The sequence below is a fragment of the Thamnophis elegans genome, chromosome 2 (genome assembly GCF_009769535.1).
Source record: "Thamnophis elegans isolate rThaEle1 chromosome 2, rThaEle1.pri, whole genome shotgun sequence".
Taxonomy (NCBI): domain Eukaryota; kingdom Metazoa; phylum Chordata; class Lepidosauria; order Squamata; family Colubridae; genus Thamnophis; species Thamnophis elegans.
In genome coordinates, this window is record NC_045542.1 from 12830315 (window position 1) to 12853581 (window position 23267).

General features: G+C 40.3%; 3 protein-coding genes across 5 annotated transcripts in view; 1 reads left to right on the forward strand and 2 right to left on the reverse strand.

Annotated features, from left to right (window-relative positions):
* Positions 1–73: 73 nt before the first annotated feature.
* CCDC115 (coiled-coil domain containing 115) lies at positions 74–6731 on the reverse strand. 2 transcript variants are annotated; one of them, XM_032208618.1, is made up of 6 exons: positions 6600–6731; positions 4888–5016; positions 4502–4605; positions 2592–2698; positions 1354–1515; positions 74–432 (listed from the first exon to the last, which is right to left on the reverse strand). In XM_032208618.1, the coding sequence occupies exons 2-6, from the start codon at positions 5014–5016 to the stop codon at positions 308–310; spliced, it is 627 nt and encodes a 208-aa protein (XP_032064509.1). In that variant the 5' UTR covers positions 6600–6731; the 3' UTR covers positions 74–307. The 2 variants fall into 2 exon arrangements, with proteins under 2 accessions (XP_032064509.1, XP_032064508.1); XM_032208617.1 differs by having other exon boundaries at positions 4888–5081; positions 6600–6730.
* Positions 6732–7281: 550 nt separating this feature from the next.
* On the forward strand, positions 7282–18895 carry IMP4 (IMP U3 small nucleolar ribonucleoprotein 4). 2 transcript variants are annotated; one of them, XM_032211047.1, is made up of 9 exons: positions 7282–8110; positions 8697–8805; positions 9838–9921; positions 10039–10148; positions 10590–10722; positions 11359–11513; positions 12739–12833; positions 13955–14028; positions 16862–18895. In XM_032211047.1, exons 1-9 carry the CDS (start codon positions 8108–8110, stop codon positions 16972–16974), a joined length of 876 nt encoding a protein of 291 aa, XP_032066938.1. In that variant the 5' UTR covers positions 7282–8107; the 3' UTR covers positions 16975–18895. The 2 variants fall into 2 exon arrangements, with proteins under 2 accessions (XP_032066938.1, XP_032066939.1); XM_032211048.1 differs by lacking the exon at positions 7282–8110 and having other exon boundaries at positions 8794–8874.
* PTPN18 (protein tyrosine phosphatase non-receptor type 18) overlaps positions 18413–23267 on the reverse strand; it is a 53160-nt gene continuing 48305 nt past the window's right edge. The window contains exons 16-17 of the mRNA XM_032211046.1: positions 21643–21741; positions 18413–18517 (exon numbers count right to left, since the gene is read on the reverse strand). Of these exons, the coding sequence (XP_032066937.1) occupies positions 18450–18517; positions 21643–21741 (167 nt within the window). The 3' untranslated portion in view covers positions 18413–18449. The remainder of the gene's footprint in view (positions 18518–21642; positions 21742–23267) is intronic.

Below are 23267 nucleotides of genomic sequence, written 5' to 3' on the forward strand. Positions count from 1 at the left end.
TCAATACTTTAAGAGACATATTGCCTCAGACATATAAGAAGAAAAGGCAAAATGAAGAATATACACACTAAGCTACATTTTCCAGCTATGCTTTATTTTAAAATACATCCATCCATTTTTAGTTTTGTGCAAACAAATCTTTCTAAAGTGCACTTGTAACTTACAAAGCCATTAATAATTATAATTATATTTTACAGAGATATTTAAAAACGGTTCAGGACACACATGGATCTTTTCAAAATGGCTCCAGTAAATATCAGCTACACTTTATAGCTTATATTGTACCATCAGAGATGATCATTATTGATCAAGGAGAGTACTGCTTCTTTCCAGCAACCAGTTTTTGTTTTTTCCCCAACAGTGACTTGTAATAACGCTGAGTGGCTTCAATTTCACTTTGTATTGAGGCAATTTCTGCAGCCAGGCTGATCCCTGAAACAGGACAAGATGAAAAAGGGGTTACCAATAGGCAAAAATCTAAATAGTATTTTGAAAGAGAGAAATTCCATTCTACTCTGTCTCCTAAATTGGATTGTTTCCAGATATGATAGAACACTCAACTTCCATGTTGTCAAGCTCTAACTGGGAATTCCAGTAGATGGAATCTTCATTTATCTGTGTGGCATTTTGGTTGGAAAAACTCTTTTATGAATGGTAAAGATCTCTAAAAAGCTCATCTGACTTTGGGGCAGTCACTTTCTCTCGGCCCAACCCATCTCACAGGTTTGCTGTTGTTGGGAAAACCAGGAGGAGGAGGATCATTAGTTATCATTATCTTGAGTTGTTTATAAAAATAATAGATGGGATATAATTTAAATAAATACTTAAATTACAGATCTGGAGCAATGCCCTTATTCCGTGTAGGAAGTGTCACAATATAGTGGGTTTGAGTTGAATACCAGAAATTTAGTCTGATTCCTCAGATGGTGACTACCACAATATGAACAGAACTTGGCCACAGAGCAACAGAGGTGGCATTCAGCAGCTTCTGACCAGTTCTGGAGAACCGGTAGTGGAAATTTTGAGTAGTTCGGAGAACTGGTAAATACCACCTCTGGCTGGCCCCGCCCCCATCTATTCTCTGCCTCCCAAGTCCCAGCTGATTAGGAGGAAATGGGGATTTTGCAGTAACCTTGCCCTGGAGTGGGGAGGGAATGGAGATTTTACAGTATCCTTCCCCTGCAGAGCAACTCCCAAAATTGATGTTCTGCTTCCCAATGGCAGCTTTCACATAAGAAAGAAACAGCTACAGGATATATATATATTTTCCTTAGACCTTTAAACAAGGAATCAGAAGGGGACACACGTGCAGTTGGCATTCATTGTGATTATCCCAGCTGCCTTTTTCCTCACCTTCTCGGAAAGTCTTTTGGGCTTGTCGGAGGCTTTGAGGCACAAGGATACCAAACCAGTTCAGGGGGTCATGGTGGTCTAAGGCCTCTGCAGGCTGGGATGCTGTATTCAGGGGTTGGGCCACATCCTTGGCACTTCCTGGACCTTTTCGTCGTCGTAGAACTAGAAGCAATCAAATGAAGTACTTTCAATCAAAGGAGACTGCAAGCAGGGAAATGGATGTTGTTGAACTACAATTCTCAGGATGTCTATTGTAGATTCTTTTAGAAAGCACAGTTGGACAGTTATCATTCCTATCTCTGAAGAGTAATTCAGTGGCGGGTTTCAAAAATTTTTAGAACCTCTTCTGTAGGTGTGGTTTGCTTTGCGGGAGTGGCTTGCCAACCATGTGACTGAGTGGGAGTGGCTTAGCAGTCATGTGACTGGGTGGGCATGGCCCAACTTGTAAAGTGTGGTGAAACTCACTTAATAACGCTCTTGCTTAGCAACCAAAATGTTGGCTCAGGAACTCTGGCATTTGAAGCACGCAAGTCTTAAAGCTGTCAAGTTACAAGACCCTTCCACCCCTAACCCTTTAGAAAAAAAACCCCAGGGTGTTCAAACTTGACAGCTTTAAGACTTGTGGACTTCAACTCCCAGAATTCCTCCTCCAGTCATGTTGGCTCAGGAACTCTGGCATTGAAGTGTGCAAGTCTTAAAGCTGTCAAGTTACAAGATCCTTGCACCCCTAACCCTTTAGAAAAAAAATCCAGGGGTGTTCAAACTTGACAGCTTTAAGACTTGTGGACTTCAACTCCCAGAATTCCTCCTCCCGCTCTTCATCTTGATAATGTGCAGATGGGTGGGGGGAAGGAGCTGGAACCGGTTCTAAACGACATGGTAGATTTGTGGAACCTCTTCTATAGAAGATGTTAGAACTGGCAGGAACCCACCCCTGGAGTAATTGAGGCTGATTTCTGGTATTTTCAGTAGCCTCCTTGAATTCTTCCTTTGAATTGTTGCATTGTAAGTTTTCATATTATTGGGGACAAAGAATTTCTGATTTGTGTTCCTATTGTACAGTGTTTATTTCACCAAATTGTTACATCTTTGGTTTTTATTATTCATATACTAACCAAAAATCATTTTAAGAGCCATCTGACAGAGAAAGATTCAGACAGACCTTGGCAAGATCATTGCAGTTTTTTGTGAATTATGATCAAGTTGGTTCAAAAACTTTGTGAGTTTTGTTCCTTTACCTTGTTCACTGGGGCCAATTTCTTCCACAATAGTTGGGCTTTCATCCTTGCCTTTGAAAACATCTTCTGCGATCACCTGAAACTGAGTGTGCCCATCTTCTGCCTTGCTAGATGGAAGAAATAGAGAGACATATGCAAGACTAAGCATTTAGCAATAGAGATAATTATTATTTGGGGCTCTCTGAGATAGAGATCATTTCAGTTTTAGTTCTCTTTCTTCATTGGTGTACATTATAATTGCCCCTATTAATGTTCCAGGACAACATTGTGACATTATGAGGGAAATATTGGGTCAAGAGTTTCCAAAGCGTTTTCCACATGGAATGGGGATTTGAATCTATGTTTTTCCAGTCCTCATCCCAAAATCAAAGAAATAAAACAATCCTCCAGTACTGATTTTATCAACAAAGCAATCCAAAATATCCATAACAAAACTTGTCTTGCATGTCTAAAACCTTAGAGAACACAATACTCTCATAATTAAAGTTTGATTGAATACAGCCAAGTGAAACAGTCCCTTCTTACAAAGGGAGTTGGATTAATAATTCCTGGAATTATTAGGATGACCTGATGCTTTGGATAAGCTATTATGGAATGGAGCAATCTTCTCCAAACTAATACATCTAGCTATTTAATTCCTACTCTTCTCCTGCTGAATGGCAATGGAAATAATAGCACTAAATAATAGTTTAAATATTTGCAAGGAGGTTCTAATAAAAAGAACACAAAATAGATCCCATCTGCTTTTAGAAAAATTCTAAAAGAACAAAAGTACCTAGTTACTCTTTTTCCCTTTCACTGAAGGTCATTATACTAGCTAGCTACTTACTATTAGCCCCTGGATAAAAAACATTTGATTTATACATACACTATATTGCCAAAAGTATTCGCTCACCCATCCAAATAATCAGAATCAGGGGTTCCAATCACTTCCATGGCCACAGGTGTACAAAATCAAGTACCTAGGCATGCAGACTGTTTTTACAAACATTTGTGAAAGAATGGGTCGCTCTCAGGAGCTCAGTGAATTCCAGCGTGGAACTGTGATAGGATGCCACCTGTGCAACAAATCCAGTCGTGAAATTTCCTCACTCCTAAATATTCCACAGTCAACTGTCAGATGTATTATAAGAACGTGGAAGTGTTTGGGAATGACAGCAACTCAGCCACGAAGTGGTAGGCCACGTAAACTCGTCCAACATCAGTGTGTGACCTCACAAATGCGCTTCTGGAAGAATGGTCAAAAATTCCCATAAACACACTCCTGAATCTTGTGGACAGCCTTCCCAGAAGAGTTGAAGCTGTTATAGCTGCAAAGGGTGGACCGACGTCATATGGATTAGGAATGGGATGTCACTTACAGTAAATTCATATGCGAGTAAAGGCAGGTGAGCGAATACTTTTGGCAATATAGTGTAACTTATACTTGTGAATGGACTGGCTATTATTAAAAATGATGGATGGCATTCTCCTTCCTTGAGATGATAAACCACTGAAGCCATACAATGTTTTCATGAACTGTTGAAGTCGTGTGCATTTTTAATATTGGATAATGAGATGGCCAGCAAAACATTGTGTGATTTCAGTGGTTCATAGGCTTGAGGAAGGAAAATTCTATCCACCATTTGTACAAATAGGCAGTCTGTTTTAAGTCCAAGTTCTGACTTAGATAGAAATTTGAGATAAAGACAGACAGAGGATTGGAACTCATTCTTAACTGGACTGAGTTTATACAACACAATAAGCCATAAATCATAATTCATTAAGCACAATGATTGTGTCTGTGCAACTAAACCAAAAAGGAAGGCAACCACATTTTGGTTTAGCGCAATGTATGATTGCAGCTACTGCCTTTATTCCCCACCATAAAATTTCCTTCCTTGTCAACATCCAACAATTTCCCCCCTCACCTAGTTTCTATCCGAACAAGTGGTGTCATCTGGTGTCCATATTGCAGGGTAGATACAGATTTGTTACCCATGGCATAGCGAGATTTGGAAAGTGAGAACCAACCCTGCCGAGACAAAATCAAAAACACACCTTACTGCAATCTTTCTGACCCAATAATTTCAATAGGAAGAGTTACAATTGCCAGAATTCTTAGTCATCTTGAAAAGAAAATGAACTGATTCTGGATTTTATGATATTGGGAAGACAAAGGCAATCTCTATGACACATGTCCCAAAAAGGAATCAACAGCTCTGTCCAACTGCAGCAACAGGGAAAGGGAAAATGACCCCATCATTTGGCAGCATGCCCTTGGCCTTTACCCAGGTCTTATGTTCCATGTTCTCACCTGCTCCACCATGCTATTGAAAGCTTCTCTCTTGGTCTGGAGCATTTCAAGAGCATCAAAAAGGTGAAGGATAACACGATCTAATTCCTCGCATATTTCAGTTTGTCCAAAGTCCTCTGCGGGAGCCATCTGAATGGAAAATTGGACAATTGATCCTATTCAACCTTGTGTCACACAGGTTTCAAGAGTTTCTGCTATAATAGAAAAAACATCCATGTTGATATAAATTAATACCTTATATATTTAATTTGCACACAGTCTTTCCATCAAATAATGTTCAAAACCACTTTACAGAAAAAAAAATAAGTTTACAAGTTGAGCAGTTAAAGCCATTTGCAACCTATTTAACCATCAGTTAGAGCCAGATTTAGATGCATACAACTGGTAGAAGCAGATTCCCTGCCTTTTGTCCCAACAGCAATATTTTTTTCAAAATATTGTAAAGAAGTTGGGCAAACCCACTGAATGGGATATGCTCCAGTGGAGAAGAAAGGATCTCTGAAAACAAGGCAAAGTGAAGAATGCTGACAGAATGATAGTGGTCCTCAGGCTCTCTACCACATTTAGCAGGACCTTACAACTGTGTGTGATATTTAGAAAACATTTAGGACCATAAGAGAAAGGAAACGTAAGAAAAGCTTGTTTCTTTCCATCCAAATATACAATCTTTGTATCGGTGTCCATATTTGCAAATCACTCTGGCAGCTAAAAACTTGTCTGAATCAACACAACTTCTGCTGTTGGAAAGGCATAAAAGAAGACTTGAAGTAAGCTTCCTTTGGCAAAATATATTAGGAGCTATCGCAGTCAGGTATTGTGGTGAAAATATTAGCCACAAACTGACTGGAGTCAGGAAGGCTTACTTCTGAGCAGACATATCCAGAATTGCTCTGCTTCATCAGGCCTGATACCACCACCCTCACCTTTCTCTTCCCTTTTAAAACATGTAAACTGCATATTTGATGCTTTATTTTCCCAACCTTCCTCCAGAGTTCAAAGTGATTAGAGTATTGGAGGACTTTTAAAGAGTTCTGGCTGATCTATGAGTTTATTCTGCTTCGTTACACCCATCATTTCAAGGGCCAGATATTACACCAGCGGGTTGCATTACTGTAAAGCTAATGATGAATCTGTGTTGATATTAGGGAATCACAGTCTTATTCAATAGCAGTATTCCAGTATTTGAGGGGATATGCCACAAAGAAGAAGGAGTCAACTTATTCTCCAAAGCACCCGGAGGGCAGGACAAGAAACAATGGTTGGAAACGAATCAAAGAGAGACGCAACCTGGAATTAACAGTGAGGACAATCAACCAGTGGAACAGCTTGCCTCCAAAAATCGTGGGCGCTCCATTACTGGATGTTTGTAAGAAGAGTCTAGACCAGTGTTTCTCAACCTTGGCGACTTTAAGTCCTGTGGACTTCAACTCCCAGAATCCCCCAGCCAGCAGAGCTGGCTGGGGAATTCTGGGAGTTGAAGTCCATAGGACTTAAAGTCGCTAAGGTCGAGAAACACTGGTCTAGACAGTCATTTATCTCCTGCTTGAACAGGGGGCTGAATTAGAAGATCTCCAAGGTCCCTTCCAGCTCATTCTATTCTCATTCTAATTTATGACGCCACAATAAAAGAATCCTGAGATGCCACAAGCCTCTCATTCTTTCTACCTGCAACTGTGATCGGCTAATCTAAAGAAAGGAAGAAAAAAAGATACCTTCGCAAACCAATATATCAGGGTAACGTCACAGGTCTTCCTCTAACGAAGACAGCTGGTCGCTCAACCTCCCCCAAGTTCTCCCACTGCATCCGATCGGCTTTTCACAATTGACTTCCTATACTACTGCTTTTAAGACATGACTCCACCTTCTCTTCTTCCGCGGCCAATAAGATTAGAAATGTTCCTCTTTGGCCAATGGGCTGCAAACCGAGGTAGAGAAGCGACCATACAGCTTCGAATAATAAGCATAGCCGCTTCCGGTTGTGAAGTTTTCCCCCCTTTATCTCTAAAGTGGCATTTCTCAATCTCAGGAATTATGTTGGGGCTTCAATTCCCAGAGTTCTTCAACCAGCTCGCTCAAGTCCACATCAGTTGAAGTTGCTGGGTGGATAAACATTTGTTCTAGAGCAGAGGTCCCCAAACTTGGCCCCAAGCTATCCCTCCCAGCTATGCTGGCTGGAGAATTCTGGGAGTTGAAGTCCACAAGTCTTAAAGTTGGCAAATTTGGGGACCTCAGTTCTAGAGGCTTAAACAGGGACCATGTTTATTAAGGGAGGTCTCTCTCTCTCTCTCTCTCTCTCTCTCTCTCTCTCTCTCTCTCTCTCTCTCCCTCCCTCCCTCCCTCCCCTCCCTCCCTCCCTCTCTCTCTCACTCTCACTCACTCTCTCACTCACTCTCTCTCTCTGTGTGTGTGTTGTATATACGTGGGTTTGTACGTATGCTGCGCCCTCTGATATTTCGGGCAAGGGCGATGACATATATATTTTGAATCGATAAAGCTGACCAAACAGATTCACCACCACCTCCACCACCACCAAAGGCTGGGAAATGTATGGGTATCAGATCAGGGATGAAAAAAATCCGGTGGATCTAAATATTTTGTGTGCCGTCTCGTGGTGGTAAGAATGCTGGCAACTCAGTTCCGGTTTCTCTCCTAGAAGCCCCAAGAGCATTTTCATTTCTCCTTCAGATTGGAGTCTATGGGGTGTGGAAGTGTGGAAAAATATACGAACTATGAAACAGGATCCACTAGATCTTTGTTCCGTATTTATGCTCCCCAACCCCTTACCGATGGAAGGGAATCAATTTGGGGAGGCACAGAAAGAGGGAAGGCAGAGAGGGTGGGGGAAAACCTAGATCCCAATATTTCAATATTCCATTAGAAAAAGAAAATCTCGACAATGTTACTCAACAGCCCATAAAGCTATAAAGGCACTACGAAGCGGTATATAAATCTATATGCCATTGCTATTGCTATGCGGAAACATCATCTGCGCGCGCATTTTACTGACGTCGCCGTGAAGGCTTCGGGCACGCGTTCTCATTACGTCACCTCCCTTTGTTCTGCCATGTTTGTTGTGGGCCTGAGGCTTCTCGCTTTGGGTTTTTCATTCTCATCTGTTATAGGCCGTTTCTCCTGACCAATGGGAACCGACGTCAAGGGCGGAAGTGATTGAAAGAAAGTAAATCGTAACGTGGTCGAGTCGGGGAATCTAGGGGAGATCATGGTAAGAACTATTTTTTGTGCATGTAGCAGTATTTCCTTTTTTTTGGAAAAATGAGCAGTAATTGGTTTTGCTTGCTGGCTAAGAGAATAGAGACAGTTTCCAGATTGTTCAATTTAGACTTTGTCCAACGATTCAATGAATCAATGAAGCCTCGGGATAGTAGACATTCTAATCTAGACTAATTCGGAACAAAGAGCATAGATTTTGCATATGCTATTTAGAAGTTACCTATATTTTGATCATGCTTCTCCCCCTGTTGCTTCCTAGGTATATTAAATTACATTGGTTGTCAATGTTGGTTAGATTTTTTTTAATTGCTCCATAATTCTTCAAATGTCTACTTAGCAATCCAACTAAATTTGATGGGACTAATTCCCAAGGAAGCAGCTGTAGGATTACAGCCCTACTCTGTTTTAATTGTGGATTGCCTGAATGCATGTAACTCAAATGATAAACATTTCTAGATTTTTAACAAACGTTTCAGGACAGATCCGTTTTCTCCCATCACTAAGAATATTGAAGTCAGAAGGGAAATGAAAAAAAAAAGGTCTTAATGAATCTAATTGTTGCTTTTGTACTTTTTTAGTTGCGTCGGGAAGCTCGTCAGAGGCGGGAGTATCTTTACCGTAAAGCTCAAGAAGAAAAACTCCGGACTCTCCAAGAAAAGAAAGAAAAAATTAAAAAGGCTCTGGATGGTACACATTAATGACTTGGAATTGCAATATATAACAACAGGATTGTATTGAGGGCCAGTTGGCCTTTAAGTAAGCCCTACTGAACTTAGTGGATTCTATATCTAAGAAAGCATGTATAGTTTGTCCTATAATTGAACCAATGTGCTTTTTATTCACTTATTACAATTGTTCCCCATGTTTCCTTTCATTTACTCAAGACTTCTCCTCAAAAGGTATCTTCACAAATAACCTTGAGAGGTAGACCAGGTGCATAATTATCCATGAATTAATAACTTTATGGAGATTTGAAACTAAGTGTCTTTAGTGCTTGTCTGGCATTCTAATCAAACAAGGGCTGGGCTTTAAGAAGGGATATGCTGATATATTTCAGCCAGCCAATCTCATAGAATTGTTGAAAAGTATTTTTTGAGAAAGCCAGTATAGTGTAATGATTTTACTAACTAGGATAAAGAAGACCCAGATTCAAGACCCATTTCAGCCCTAGACCTGACATTTCATCAGACAGTTTCCGTTTACCAACTTCAAAAAATGGCCATTCTAGGTATAAAATTGGAGGAGAAACGGAAAAAACAGGATATAATTCTAATAAATACAGAAATAAAATAGGTGGGAATGTTGTCCTTGTAAACTTTTCAAAAGCTGATTGAAAGAGCTAGGTCTTGCAGTTCTTACAATACTCGCCTAAAACAAATAATGATGGGTATGCTAGCTGGTGAATGGAAGAATCCTATCCTCAACTTTACTTTCTTATAAGGATTGAATTATTCTTATATTTGTCTTATTTTTTCTTTTCCTTATTTGCTTTTTTATGTTCAGTCTGCTTGAATTATTGTATTTTATATATTTTTATATTATACAATCAGGGTTATATTATTTGTATAATATTTTGTGATTTTTTAAAAATATAAGTGGTAAACCATCTAGAGTTGTTGGAAGTTGGTGAATTATAATGTGTATAAATGAACCAATAACACACGCAATAATGTGGATTTTCACAATTTTTTAAAAGCCATCTGTGCTTTTCCCTTCTAGAGAACTGCCTGATTCCCACAGAACTTCGGAAAGAAGCCCTGGTCCTCCAGAAAGCACTGGAGTTTGATGATGGAGGGGCAGAAGGTGAGTGGGTCATTGGAGCCAAACCTCTGGGCTACCATCCCCAACCTGGAGCCCTCTAAATGCTTTCTGGGGAATCTGTCTCTGAGAAGGTTTGTAATTGTGACATTGGCCTGGCAGGAATAACGAGTCATGTGGATGATGAATACCGCTGGGCTGGTGTGGAGGATCCCCGTATTATGGTTACCACCTCCCGTGACCCCAGCTCCCGCCTCAAGATGTTTGCCAAAGTAAGTAAACAGTAAATGCGTTGTCCTGCTTTAGATGGAGGCATGGCTTTAGAAAGCAGATTGATGGAGCAGGCTTGACTCAGTAGCTTAGTAGAAGTCTTACTTTGCTTATTAGAGGACCTGCAGTCTTTCTGGGACTACTGAATACAAAATCTGGCTACCAGCCTGCCTGAAGAGAAACTCATTGAAGAGGTTTACTTTGAGCCGGACACCAAACCCACTTCAGCTCAGCCCTGGGCAGTTAGGAGGTCAAAGCAAATGGTTTAATAGAGACTTTGTGCAGGGGATCACCTCTAAGATCTCAGCTCAAGCTTTCCAGATTTAAAAAACAACAACAGTAGAGTGAATCATTAGGTACGGTGACATCGGTTGCTTCTGCTCAGAAATCTGATTGTAAATGGTTGCTTATAACTTCATGTGTTTTTCCCATGTTCCGTTTAGGAAGTGAAGCTAGTTTTCCCTGGGGCCCAGCGAATGAACCGAGGCAGGCATGAGGTGGGCGCTTTGGTCCGTGCCTGCAAAGCTAACGGGGTCACCGACCTGCTGGTGGTGCATGAGCATAGAGGGGTGCCAGGTAAGTGATTTGGAAACAGTACATACTAGATACTTGTGCTTTGAAACCTGTTGTTATGAGAGCATATCTAGTAGAGATTCAGTGGTCATTTTATTGCATTTGTACTGGACTTGAGGAGGACAGTTTGATGGAATCATACAAAGGGGCAGCTCTGCTCATTTGGAAATGGGCTGAAGTTGCTTGTTTGATGTCAAACCTATCGGCAGTGGCTCTACTCTTCAGAAGCAATGTAATGCCTTCCAGATACTTTATGTTACAGTTCAACAATCCTTTACTAACTTGCCTCAGGTTGAGGAGAGTTGAAATCCAGTATGCTGCTTACTTGACTCTAGGTAGAAGTTAATATTTAGTGGTAAAGTGTAGGATGTGCACCCCCGCCTACTCCCAGGTTCAGTGATCAGATCTCCAAGTAGAGTTGGGAAGACTTCCATCTGAAGCTGCTGACGATGCTGAGCTAGATGGAATAGCTGGTTATGAGCAAGGCTTAAGCAGAATCGGTGGATAAAGCATCATTCCCACACATCAGCTTGTGTCATAATAACGATTTCTTTTTTCAATGGATTCATCTTCTTCCATTGATAGCAATGGGGCCTAACTAGTTTCCCTTCTCCTTGTTTCCACTTCTTCATTACTTAGATGGACTCATAGTTAGCCACCTGCCTTTTGGTCCCACTGCCTATTTCACCCTCTGCAATGTGGTCATGCGCCATGATATCCCAGACATTGGCACCATGTCAGAAGCCAACCCCCACCTCATCTTTCACAATTTCACATCTCGTCTTGGACAGAGGGTAAGATGAAGTGGTAGATCAGAATGTTGTTTCCTCAATGTTTGACAACTGTTTAAACTGAGATTGAAAATTAAAACGGAGAAGGTAGCTAGCAGATCTGCAAAACATCTGACAGATGGCAGGGCAGGAAATCCTTTTTGACTTGACAGTAAGATCTACTGGCAAAAATGTGTGCCAAAGTCACTAAATGTGATTGCTATTTTCTGGATTTACAAAATGTATCTGTCAGTGTTCCAAATACCATGTAGAATCAAATCAGAATCGAAGGCAAAACTATGCTTAAAGTTCCAATTTAATAAAGCAGGCATGTTGGCACATAGCTGTGGGATCCCAACTCTGGAAGTTACATCAGAATCCCACCCAGTTAAAAGTTCATGATCTTGTCTCCACACCCACAGTCCATCACATGGTCCAATCTCCTTCTTCCACGCTGGCATCCATGCCCAGCTTCTTCCAGTCAGGTGTGAAAGTGCGGAAACAAAGGATGATCTTGACTTCTAGCAAAGAATGAAAAACAATACATTCCAAACGCCTACTCCTTCTATCCCCCCCCATCGACTATACTAAAGAAACAGCATAATGAAATAAGAGAAAGTGTGGCAGGCCAAAATTCTAAAAGGAATATAAATGCAGGCCTGACAGTATCAAAGCAGCTGAACACACTAGGTCTATTCAATAGACTAAGCCACAACTAAAACAAAATAAAACCAGGATTAAAGCTGTTAGATCTTTTACTGTCTTAAGTTAGCATGTTGTGAACTCAGCCCCTGAAACCAGTGAAATCCACTCTACAGAAGTGAATGTAGGAGTTTTACTTTAGCCTGGATGCATCAATGTTCTTTATATGATATTTTGGGCAAAGTAAAGATGTGAGTATCAGAGAAGTGGCATAATCACCGGAGGTTTTCTCACCTTTTTATCTATCAGAAATCATACAATTAGTATTTTATTTGAGTTACTAAAGATAATTCTAGGTGAGGATTATGGGAGGTCCATGGTCAAGCACATTCAAAGATTGTCATGTGAGTTAAATCTGATGTAATAGCCTGATCTTGCAATTGTGTTCAGTTACATATTTCTTTAAATCTGATCCCATTAAGAGAAAACTTAACGTCGAGACTATAGGAACATTCGATACTTCATTCACTATTGTTTCCAACTTTCATCACACACCATCCACTTTCTACCACCAAGGTTCTGGCATTTCACCCTTTCTCCTTCATAGGCCACTAGCATTCTCAAGTACTTGTTTCCAGTACCTAAAGAAGACAGCAAACGGGTCATCACCTTTGCTAACAAAGACGACTATATCTCCTTCAGGTATGTGTACCTGGTTTGGATTCTGGGTGACGCTGAGCAGAAATGATTAGGAGAGCCAAGAGAACACAAATTTCACTGGTGCTAGATTCTTTGTTGTGAAGTCTTGTTCATGTACAATGCTCTGGGTGGTAGTATAATCTTCTGCAATTTGGTGCCTTCTGAATAGTTGGATTATAATTGCTATATTTGTTGTAGATTGTGGTAAATGTTGTCCCAACACATGTGAAGGGACTCAGGCTGAAGAAAGATGAGAGCATTTTTCAAGCTGCTTTGGAAATAAAATGGATGGGCAGCCATGGAGGGCATTCGTGGGTTTATTTGTGGATTTGCTTTAGTTCTGCACTTCATTGATTCTTTCAAAATGCCAAAGGAGGGAAACCACAACACTTTTCTTTAGCTAATGCTGCCTGCTAACAGTTTGAGATTGTCATTATTTAATAATTGTCAGTAGCTTTCAAATACAACAGGTCATGGAAGTTGCCTCTGCAGAGTCTTCAGTAATCTAGTGGGCAACTTAATCACTTTGTGTGTAGTACCTGTCCATCATTGAAGTACCCAATGGTGGGCAGGATAAAAGTTTGTAAATAAAGAAATAAACGTTATCCCTGGCTTATGTTCTACTTGGAGTATGCTGCAATTGGGTTCATGCAACATGTAACACCAAAATATAGTTTATCTATTGTTTAATTAATGTAGAGTCAACTAACAAGTTGCGTTGTTAGAAATGTCCTCAAAGAAGATATGAATGCAGATGTTAACAGATAGAGTTAATTGTAGAGGGGATGGATTGAATGAAAATATGCACACTGTAGCTGGCTCTGCCATGGGGAGAATGAAAAGACCGCCTCAGATGTGGAGCCACTTGAAAAGGCAGACAACTATGAGTTTGATTTATATTTGGTCATCAAATATGAGGAGAGACATTTGCCAATATGGGGTTTGCGTCACTTTTGCTGCTTTGCTTGAAATAATGAAGTGTCTGACCTTTGCAGCTGTGATTTGGGTTTAATGGGTGGAAAAACTTAGGAGGAGGAGGGGGGGAACCAAAGAGCCTGTTGCTGGGGAAGAGGACTGCTCTTCCCAGTGCTTACTCTATAATTTTCCAATACTATCTCGGGCAGGCACCATGTCTACAAGAAGACTGACCATCGGAATGTAGAGCTCTCTGAGGTCGGGCCAAGGTTTGAAATGAAATGTAAGTATCACCATCAAACTATGAACTGTGAAATCAGAAACTTTGTCTCCATCACTGACTTGCCAGAGCAGTTTTAACCGAGTCACTGTTCTCTTAGTATCTCCTACATTTTTATTTGTTTGTAACCCACCTTTATTATTTTTACAAATGATTCAAGAAGGGGAATATATTCAATGCACCTTCCTCCTCCTGTTTTCCCCACAACAACTCTGTGAACTGGGCTGAGAGAGAATGATTGCCCAAGATCATCCAACTGGCTTTCATGCCTACGGCAAGACTTCAACTCATGATCTCCTGCTTTCTAGCTTGGTGTCACTAGATCATACTCTGTCTGTCTGTCTCTCCCTCTCTCTCTCCCCCCTCCCCTCTCTCTCTCTCTCACACACACACAGAGGGAGGGAGGGAGATGGATTGGGAATCCAGTTAATGGTTGGGAAATATAGAAGTCTGAACCTGACAGCTGGTTAGCAAGTGGACTCAATAAATATGTGAAAAACAAATCTGCTATGAACAGAGGGACAACTTCAACTTTGTAGCAATATGTGCTTAGATTTATGTACCACTTCACATACCATTTATGTGCCACTTTAGAGAAGCTTTACAGGCTTCTCTAAAGTGGTTTACAGAGTCAGCATATTGCCCTCAGCAATCTGAGTCCTCATTTTGCTGACCTCAGAAGGATGGAAGGCTAAATCAACCTTTTGATACTTGATACTGTATGTATCAAAAGCATTGAAGAAGAAAAAGGAGGAGAAAGAAAAGGAGATTTTGGAATAATCTATGTGTTGGAACAAGTTCTACTGGGAATTCTAGGTATTGTTCAGCATCCCTTGAATGGCCAAAGCTAATCTATAATGTCACTATATTGTAGGCGTAAATGGAATGGCTTTTTTCAGGTAAAACCTCCCAAGTCAATATTAGAAATATCAAGCTTTGAGTAAACGGGTGTAGAAAGGAAATCTATCTTTTTATCTGACTTTTTCTCCCCATCTTTTTTTAAAAATATGGCTGACTCCTCAGTAAAGAAACACCCACCTCCAGCCCTACTATTTCCAACAAATGGCAATTAAAGCAATAAGACACAGTATACTGTATGCAAATTGCAGTATTTTTTAGAGTACGTGAAGTCCTCAGTTACTTTTCTCACAATTAAGGTCATGGGTTGTAATCCGATTTCCCCTGAGGTTGACAACAATGTTTTTCAAAAGGATCTGAAGTTCTAGCATGAGTCAATCTGCTTATTTCCTTCCTCACAAAAAGAGGCAACATTTAGCACAATTCTTACTTTATTGTGCTACAGATGACATAATGGAACAGTTTTCTGCTGACGTTGACTGTAAGGCTGCTTCTTAAAAGAAAATGGCTTCCTTGTTCAAGAGCGGTATCCTCTAGTTATGTTTGGTCAAGTCTTGCAATTCAATGTAGCTATGGCCACATTGATTGGAAATTATGAGAATTATAGTTTTCCACATTTGATTGGGCACCACATTTGAGAATGCTGTGCAGAAAAACTTTTGCTGCCATGCATCTTGTGCTTTCATACATAATTAAATTATATTACATAGCAATAGCAGTTCGACTTATATACCACTTCATAGGGCTTTCAGCCCTCTCTAAGCGGTTTACAGAGTCAGCATATCGCCCCCACAGTCTGGGTCCTCATTTTACCCACTTCGGAAAGATGGAAGGCTGAGTCAACCCTGAGCCGGTGAGATTTGAACCGCCGAACTGCAGATAACAGTCAGCTGAAGTGGCTGCAGTACTGCACTCTAACCACTGCGCCACCTCGGCTCTTACATGGATTTTCACTATGCACTTTAAAAATTGGACCAGTATGTAGATTTGTCCATGACTCTTGTCCTTGTGCATTTGCTTCAAGGAAGAGAAAAAGTAACACAGTTAATCAATATTTATGGGTCACAAGGTTTTTCAAATCTCTGCTGAACACTAGAATGGATTGGGTCACCTTTTCAGAGTTCAGTATGATTCTCTTCCTGTCCCCATTCTGATCTAAAGACAATGCGGTTAGGAGCATGGATAATAATCAAGAAGTTGCTGATTCAAATCTCAGCTGACAAATGAAGCTGAGAGGCTTCTTTTTCTAAATCAGAATCTTGGTCCATCAGAATCATTATGATATGAGGGCTGTGTGTGTGTAATTACCATTCAATAATGGCTTCTGGTGACTGGGTTTCCTCAACTTTAGAACAACATGTTATGGCTTCATGACTCATCCTTAAACATACTGTTGCTTAATGCAGTGGTTCCCAAACTTGGCAACTTTAAGACTTGTGGACTTCAACTCCCAGAATTCTCCAGCCAGCTCAAGTTTGGGAACCACTAGCTTAATGTAATCTGTGAGACTCAAATACTGGGAATGATTATTGTGGTTTCAGGATTTGCTTTCAGATATCTGGCTGGCTGTTTGGAGGTTGTTGTCCTAGAACAAGATCTGATGTGCGCCAGCTAGGCCACTTTACTATGGTTTAAAGAATAATGGTAGTTTGAGTTGACATATATTGCCATGCCCTAATCTCTGGTTGTGTTACACTGGCTAGGGTCTCAACATGCTAAGCCAAAATTTAACAAACCTCATTAATGTTTAACTGCAGGTGTGAACTCAGCCACAGCATAAAATGCTCTGAGTTTTAAGGATTTTTTTCCATTGTTCAGGTAGGGTTTAATCTTTCCTTGTCCTCTGTCCTAAAAAAATCATTTTTGGCGGACATTCAGAGACTGACATTGAACCAGACTGAAAACAGAATTGTGGGGTTTATTTCCTGAAGCACAGAGCACGACAGCCAGCTCAAACTTTTCTTCTCTTATATTGCAGTATATATGATCAAACTAGGAACCTTGGAGCAAGAGAACACCGCTGACGTGGAGTGGCGCTGGCATCCTTACACCCACACAGCCAAGAAGAGAAAATTCCTCAGTGTTGAGTAGCAGTGCCTCAAAACTGCTACCTTCTCATCAAAGAAGCAGACTGTATGTTGGACCTTACATGAACTGGATTCTTCAAGCTTGCTTCATAAATACATTTTTTTCTTTCTTTTTGCCTGTTCTAGGAGTGATCATCTTTTTGGTTCATGTCAGAATTTGGTTCTTACCCATTCCAGAACTTCCCTATTCTGGAACTCGTGATGTTCGTCCAGCAGAAAAGGAGCTTTTGCACTTCCTTATGCTGACTGATTGGCCTTTGTGTAAATTTTTATTTAGCAGAAACATACTGGGTAACATTGGAGCTGGCTGTCCAGTTCTAAAAAATGTCTATGGAGAATTGATTTTGAAAGCTATATTAGCAGCAAAGACGACAGTCAAATAGCAGTTATTAAGACTCACAATGATGGAGGACACGTTCGCTGTAACTTACCATAGCATTATGTGACTCTAGTGCTTTCTCAGCCCTCCAATTGGTTTTTATTACTCCATGCCTGCAATTTTTCTACAACAACTTCTTTCCTCTTTTGGAATCTAAGGTGGTAATGCTACCTAAACATATAAATAGGACTAGAAAAGAGATTACAAAATGGGGCAGGAGACTTTCCTCACCTGCTGTCATTTTTGCTTCGCTAGATGTGTCTGTTGAGCCCACCCCAAATGTCTGGGTTGTAATTCACTAAGCTGTAGTTAACTAACTAATCCGCACTGGCTAGGTTTACAACAAAGTTAGCTAAAATGCAGCACAATCACTTGACATTATCAGATTATCGGAATTACGTTGGAAGCTCTGTTGAAGAGGAGCACATGGGAGAAAGAATTAGAGATTCCTTTCCAAATAGTGTAGTTAGCTCTCCACGCAGGTCATGCAAAATACGTTTCTTCTGAAGACGGAATTAGCCAAACCTGTTCCGATGCAATTCTTTGGAAGTGTGTATTGTACAAGAGGTACCCTTTCTTCAGCACCAAACTTTTATAACTTTTGTATAATGATTTTCTCTTGGCTCCGGTTTCTTTTTTCCACGCTTTCCATTATAAAATGAGACCATCCAAGTGGTGAGCCGGGTTAGGCTCACACCCTGTAAGTCGGAACCATCCACTTAAGGGGAACATTACATATTTTGTTTAATTGGCTACCTGTTCCAGATTTCCCTGGCATGATTATACCCAGTGTTGGGTCTAAATGATTATTGCTGAAAATCTCCAAGCCAGCCACGCTCTTGGCTCCCACCAACAAGATCTGGTAAAGAAAAGTTCATGTCAAAATAAGTTCTTCTAACTGGAGGATTTGGTCTTAGAAATGTCCTGAGCTTTAGCTGCTCATAGTAGCTGTCCCCTGTGGTCAGAAAAACTTGCTGTTTTTGTGTAGTTGCTCCTTATGAAGGAGGTGAGCATCTAGTATTTAGTGCTCCCCTTTTTAGTAGAAGTAGCAGCCTTCTTTCCTCCCTGCTGCTAAAGAATGTCCTTCTCAGAAGTGCAGCTTACACTCTGCTCCACTCAACAGGAGGGTCTCTTGGTCCTTTTGGCTTCCCAATCCGGATGTTAAATCCTATGGAAGAATAGGAAAAGCCAGTAATGAAATTCAAAAATTTTCCCTGTAGGTTCTGTGGGCGTGGCTTGGTGAAGTGTGGTTTGGTGGTCATGTGACTGAGTGGGCGTGGCTTGGTGCAACAAGCAGGAACCTCACAGAGTCACAGAGAGCTCAAAAACAAACTATCGCACAAAAATAACAATCTATAAAACTGATTCACACACAATCTCACACACAATCAGCTGTGCCACGCAATTGTCGGAACCTTTTCTTAAACTTTCCTTTAGCATTTTTTTACTACCGGTTTGGGAAAATATGTAGTAAAAAGTCCTTTTAAAAAGTTTTTTAAAAGGTTCCCAAGATCACGTGGCACAGCTGATTGTCAAAGCTGATGGTTGGAACCTTTTAAAAAAAATCTTTTTAAAGCATTTTTTAACTACCTATTGACCCAAACCAGTAGTAAGAAAATGCTAAAAAAAAAAAGTTACGACGATCAGCTGTGCCGTGCGATTGTTGGAATCTTTTTTTAATTATTATTTTAAATCACTTTTTTATTATCGGTTCGTGTGGACCGGTAGAATTTTTACTACCGGTTCAGGTGAACTGGCATTTCACCCCTGGGAAAGGTGTTGGACACCATATTGGCCGTTTCCCACCCCTCCCCCAGGATTTTGCCCATCTTATGTAGCTCAGCCTAAGGTACATAGTGTATGCCATTTGATTCTAATTCTCATTTTATCAGTTTGTTGCAGGAAATACAAGACACAAGTCCTGTATAGTAGGGGGGGGGATTCAAAGAGCACTTGTCAGGGTCTCATTAAAGCAGCTGTCTCTTTCCTAGAATTGAAAGCCAGCAATGCAGGAAAAGATGCAACTTTTTAAAAGGGTTACTGAAAGTGCTATGTGAATATATGCACCAAAACCTCTTTTCTCCTTTAAATCCAAAGGACTGAACAGCCTAACCAAGATACTGACAGAAGTCTTTGCCCTCTTTCAAATTTTCTGAATAGTTGCATCTCTTTGTTGTTGAATGTGAGAGTTTCACATTAGTACTATTGACATATAGGAGGACTCTTAACTAATGAACAGGTAACACTAGTTTAATGTTTTATTTCTCCATAAACAAAGTCATCGAATATGCAATGTGCCACTGAAAAACTGACAAATACAGTAACTAGCACCACTTTTTAACTATAGTGACCGCAACGAAGTGCTTCCTTTAACTGGTAACTGTTCTCTGGTATCACTGTACTGGAATTTTGGGGCATTCTTCTATGGGGAACTATTTCAGTTAAATAACAGGTTTTTAGCATAAACTATATGATTCAGGTCATGCCACATTTCCATGGGGATTAAGTCCTGTAGAATTCTTTGATATGGTGTAGAAGTGATGGAAGTGTTAAGGTCCTGAGAAAACAAAGTATTCCCAAACTATGACACTACCAGCTCCCTGCTGGGCAATTGGTATGTTTTTATTGTGCATTGTGGTGTTTTGTTTCTATCAAAGATAATGAAGACCGTGCAGCCTGAAAAGTTGTGCTGTTGGCTCATCTTGCCTAGAATATTCCTCCAGAAATGTGGAGGCTCAAACTACAGTGGCTTTTGGGTAAACTTGAGACAAGTATCAATGTTTTTATTAGTAAGCAATGGTTTCTTCCTCATTACATTCCCAAGAATCACATTTTTATCCAGTGCTTTTCTGGTGGTAGAACTATGAACACTGACTTTAATAAAAGTGAGAAGGGCCTGCAGATTCCTGGCTATTGTTTTGGGATTATCTGCCACTTCCTAGACAATCTTATGTGGTGCTTTTGGAGTGGTTTTATTTCTTAAGTCATTCTCAAGAAGATTCTGGATTGTCTTAATCATTTCCACATTAAGACTGAATGACTCATGCTCCAGAAATGGCTATGTGAACTTTTTCAGACTAATATACATCAATGACGTATTTGCACATGACTTTAGACATTTCTTTTGAATGGGTGCATTCTTAGGATCTGTGTGGTGAGAATTTCACTGTAATGAGGGGAGTTCATGTTTATGAAATTTACCTATGGCAAGGCTGGTCCAAAGCAGCCCCGTTTTAAGGAGATACCTCCATAGCTACCCCTAGCTGTTCCTTCAAATGCTGGCTGGGGAATTCTGGGAGATAAATTCTTAGACTTCCAAAATTTAGAAAACACTTCATAGCACAAAACAGCATAGCTGACTTTGTTTAGAAATAAATGGAACATGGAGAAGGATTGGTGTTTATTTGCTCAGTCTCTCTTGATTTATCATTAGGATCCACACGATGCCCTGATCACATCAGTGACAAAGGGGCCAGAAGTCAAGGAAGCTGAAGTTGGGAGGAGCAAATGCTTTTTTGGGAACTGCAGCTCTTCTTGGTCACACCTTAAACCAAATGCAGCCATGGAGGGAAACCACATAACCCCAGGGGGGGAAAAGTTAGTTGTTCTAAGAGATTGTCAACAGGTGTTCTGTCAATACTTTCACATGCTTCAAATTACACCTAGGTGCTGTACAACCAACTTAGATATAGAATTTGGGACACAAACGGTCTCTCCTCTCTCTTTTTTGCCCTATACTGAAGCATCCTTGACATTTCTTAAATTCAGTTAAGGATAGCTAAAAACAAATGGGTACTTGAGTTGCTAGATCAAGATAATTCAAATGGATATGAAATTACTAGAATCCCCTACTATTCTAAATGTTAATTCAGTAAACAAAAGCTATTCATAAAGTAGGTTTTTTAATGGTTATTTTGGGGGAGTGAAATAACACCTTCTGAGTTAAAGTTGTTGAGACAATGAATATGAGTTCATCTTTGATAGCTGTGCAGTTTGTTAGCTGTTCTGAAGGAACCAGCAGCATGAATAGTGAAAACTAAGTGCTCGCTAATTTTCTTACACAACCAAGTGGGTATTTCACTAATTAAAGCTGCTGCTTGTTGAGGCATGACAATATTTTCTCCTTTAGCAGAAAAACATAAAAAGTTCATTGTTGAAGCTGAAAATTGCTGTTTAATTGACTCAACATTTAGTTACAATTAAAAACTATGTGTATTCAGTTTTAGATACCAAAAAATTCTTCCCCCTCCTGGAATGTTAGCATCACAATGAACTAAAGATCTCCTTACTCACCCATGGCAGAAGACCCTGCAGTATTTGGGCAAGTCCTGAGTGGGGGGTCGGCCACATCCTCATAGGTTTGCATAGGGACAGTCCGAGACAATGATGGTACTGTTCAGGGACAAAAGTGATTTTCTGACACTTGCCAATCTAGTACAAGAAATGAGTTAAGGAAATATTCTGCTAGAGCTAGAAAGCTAAAAGAACCTCACTTCCAAGCCTGATTCAAAAGTGTCATCTCTTTTAAAAGGGGTGTTAAAAAAAGGAAGGGAAAACTTTAAAGTCTTTTGGTACTGTGATGCCTTGGCCAAATCTAGAATAGTTAAAAATGAAGCAGTGCAACTGGCTGTGGGCTATATTAGCTGCATCACATTTGTACTCCAAATGTTTCAAAACAAAATGTTTTGCACACTCCTATTTTAAGGTCATCCAGAGTACCTGTCATTATTGGGAGATGTAAAGCTGTCCAATTTTAAAGTGATATACAAATGTGATAATACAAGTGGTCCTCGACTTACAACAGTTCATTCAGGGACTGTTCAAAGTAACAACGCTACTGAAAAAAGTGACTTATGAGCATTTCTCACACTTATGACTGTTGCAGCATCCCCATGGTCATGTGATTTATATTCAGATGCTTAACAACTGGCTCACATTTATGACGGTTGCAGTACCCGGGGGTCATATGATCGTCTTTTGCAGCTTTCTGATCAGTAAAGGCAATGGGGAAGCCAGATTCACTTAACAACCTTGTTACTAACTTAACAACAGCAGGGATTCCCTTAACAAATGTGGCAAGAAAAGTCATAAAATGGGGCAAAACTAACTTAAGATTTCTTAGCAACATAAATTTTGGGCTCAATTGTGGTTGTACATTGAGGACTACCTGTGCAAGGACAGCCTAGTTCTACTGATCCATTCTGAAGAGTAAGAACTCTCTGATGCCTCAGTAGAGATCATTTATGTAGATGGGTGCTATATATCAAAGGAGGGTAACTTATGGCTTTGAGATGTTGATTTACAACTCGCAACATGGCAAAGGAGTGTGAGAGTTGGCTCAGCAATACCTGAAAGTCCACATCTTTGAAGTTTCCCCATCTTTGAATCACAGCAAAGTCCATCACTGAAGTGACTTACCAATAAAGGAGAATAGTTGTAGCTCAGGGTTGAAATGAGGAGTCCTTGGTACTCTTTGAATTTGGTTATTTTCTTGTAGATGTTTCATTACCCAAACTAGGTAACATTAGGGATGGGATTCAGCTGGTTCGGACCGGTTCGGGCAACCAGTAAGTCCAACTGATCAGCTGAAAGCGAACCGGTTCACTCCGATGATTAGGTTGGGATGCCTGCCTGTCCTTGTGCTTTACTTACTATATCTTCTCAACTGATTAGCGCAGCAGAGTGAATTGTCGCGCCTCAGCCGTGTTACTCCCCAAGAAGAAATGTGAAAAGTAAGTTTTTGTAAAACTGCACATGCGCGCACAGTTTTACAAAACATGTGATCACTGAAACATGCGATCACTGAAGCGGTTGTTAAACCAGCAAGATCCTACCACTGGGTAACATTGTCAGTGCACTAATGGATAATGAAATATCTACACACACAACCAAGCTCAGAGAGCACCAAGGATGCCTGA

Bases quoted from the DNA above. Each gene is read 5' to 3' on its own strand.
- IMP4 (XM_032211047.1), top strand. The intron at 8,806-9,837 runs GTACACATTAAT...TTTCCCTTCTAG, and splicing joins AATTAAAAAGGCTCTGGATG to AGAACTGCCTGATTCCCACA. The intron at 14,029-16,861 runs GTAAGTATCACC...CTTATATTGCAG, and splicing joins GCCAAGGTTTGAAATGAAAT to TATATATGATCAAACTAGGA.
- CCDC115 (XM_032208618.1), bottom strand. From the start codon at position 5,016: ATGGCTCCCGCAGAGGACTTTGGACAAACTGAAATATGCGAGGAATTA. The intron at 4,606-4,887 runs GTGAGAACATGG...TTGTCTCGGCAG, and splicing joins TCAATAGCATGGTGGAGCAG to GGTTGGTTCTCACTTTCCAA. The intron at 2,699-4,501 runs GTGAGGGGGGAA...TCTTCCATCTAG, and splicing joins CTTGTTCGGATAGAAACTAG to CAAGGCAGAAGATGGGCACA.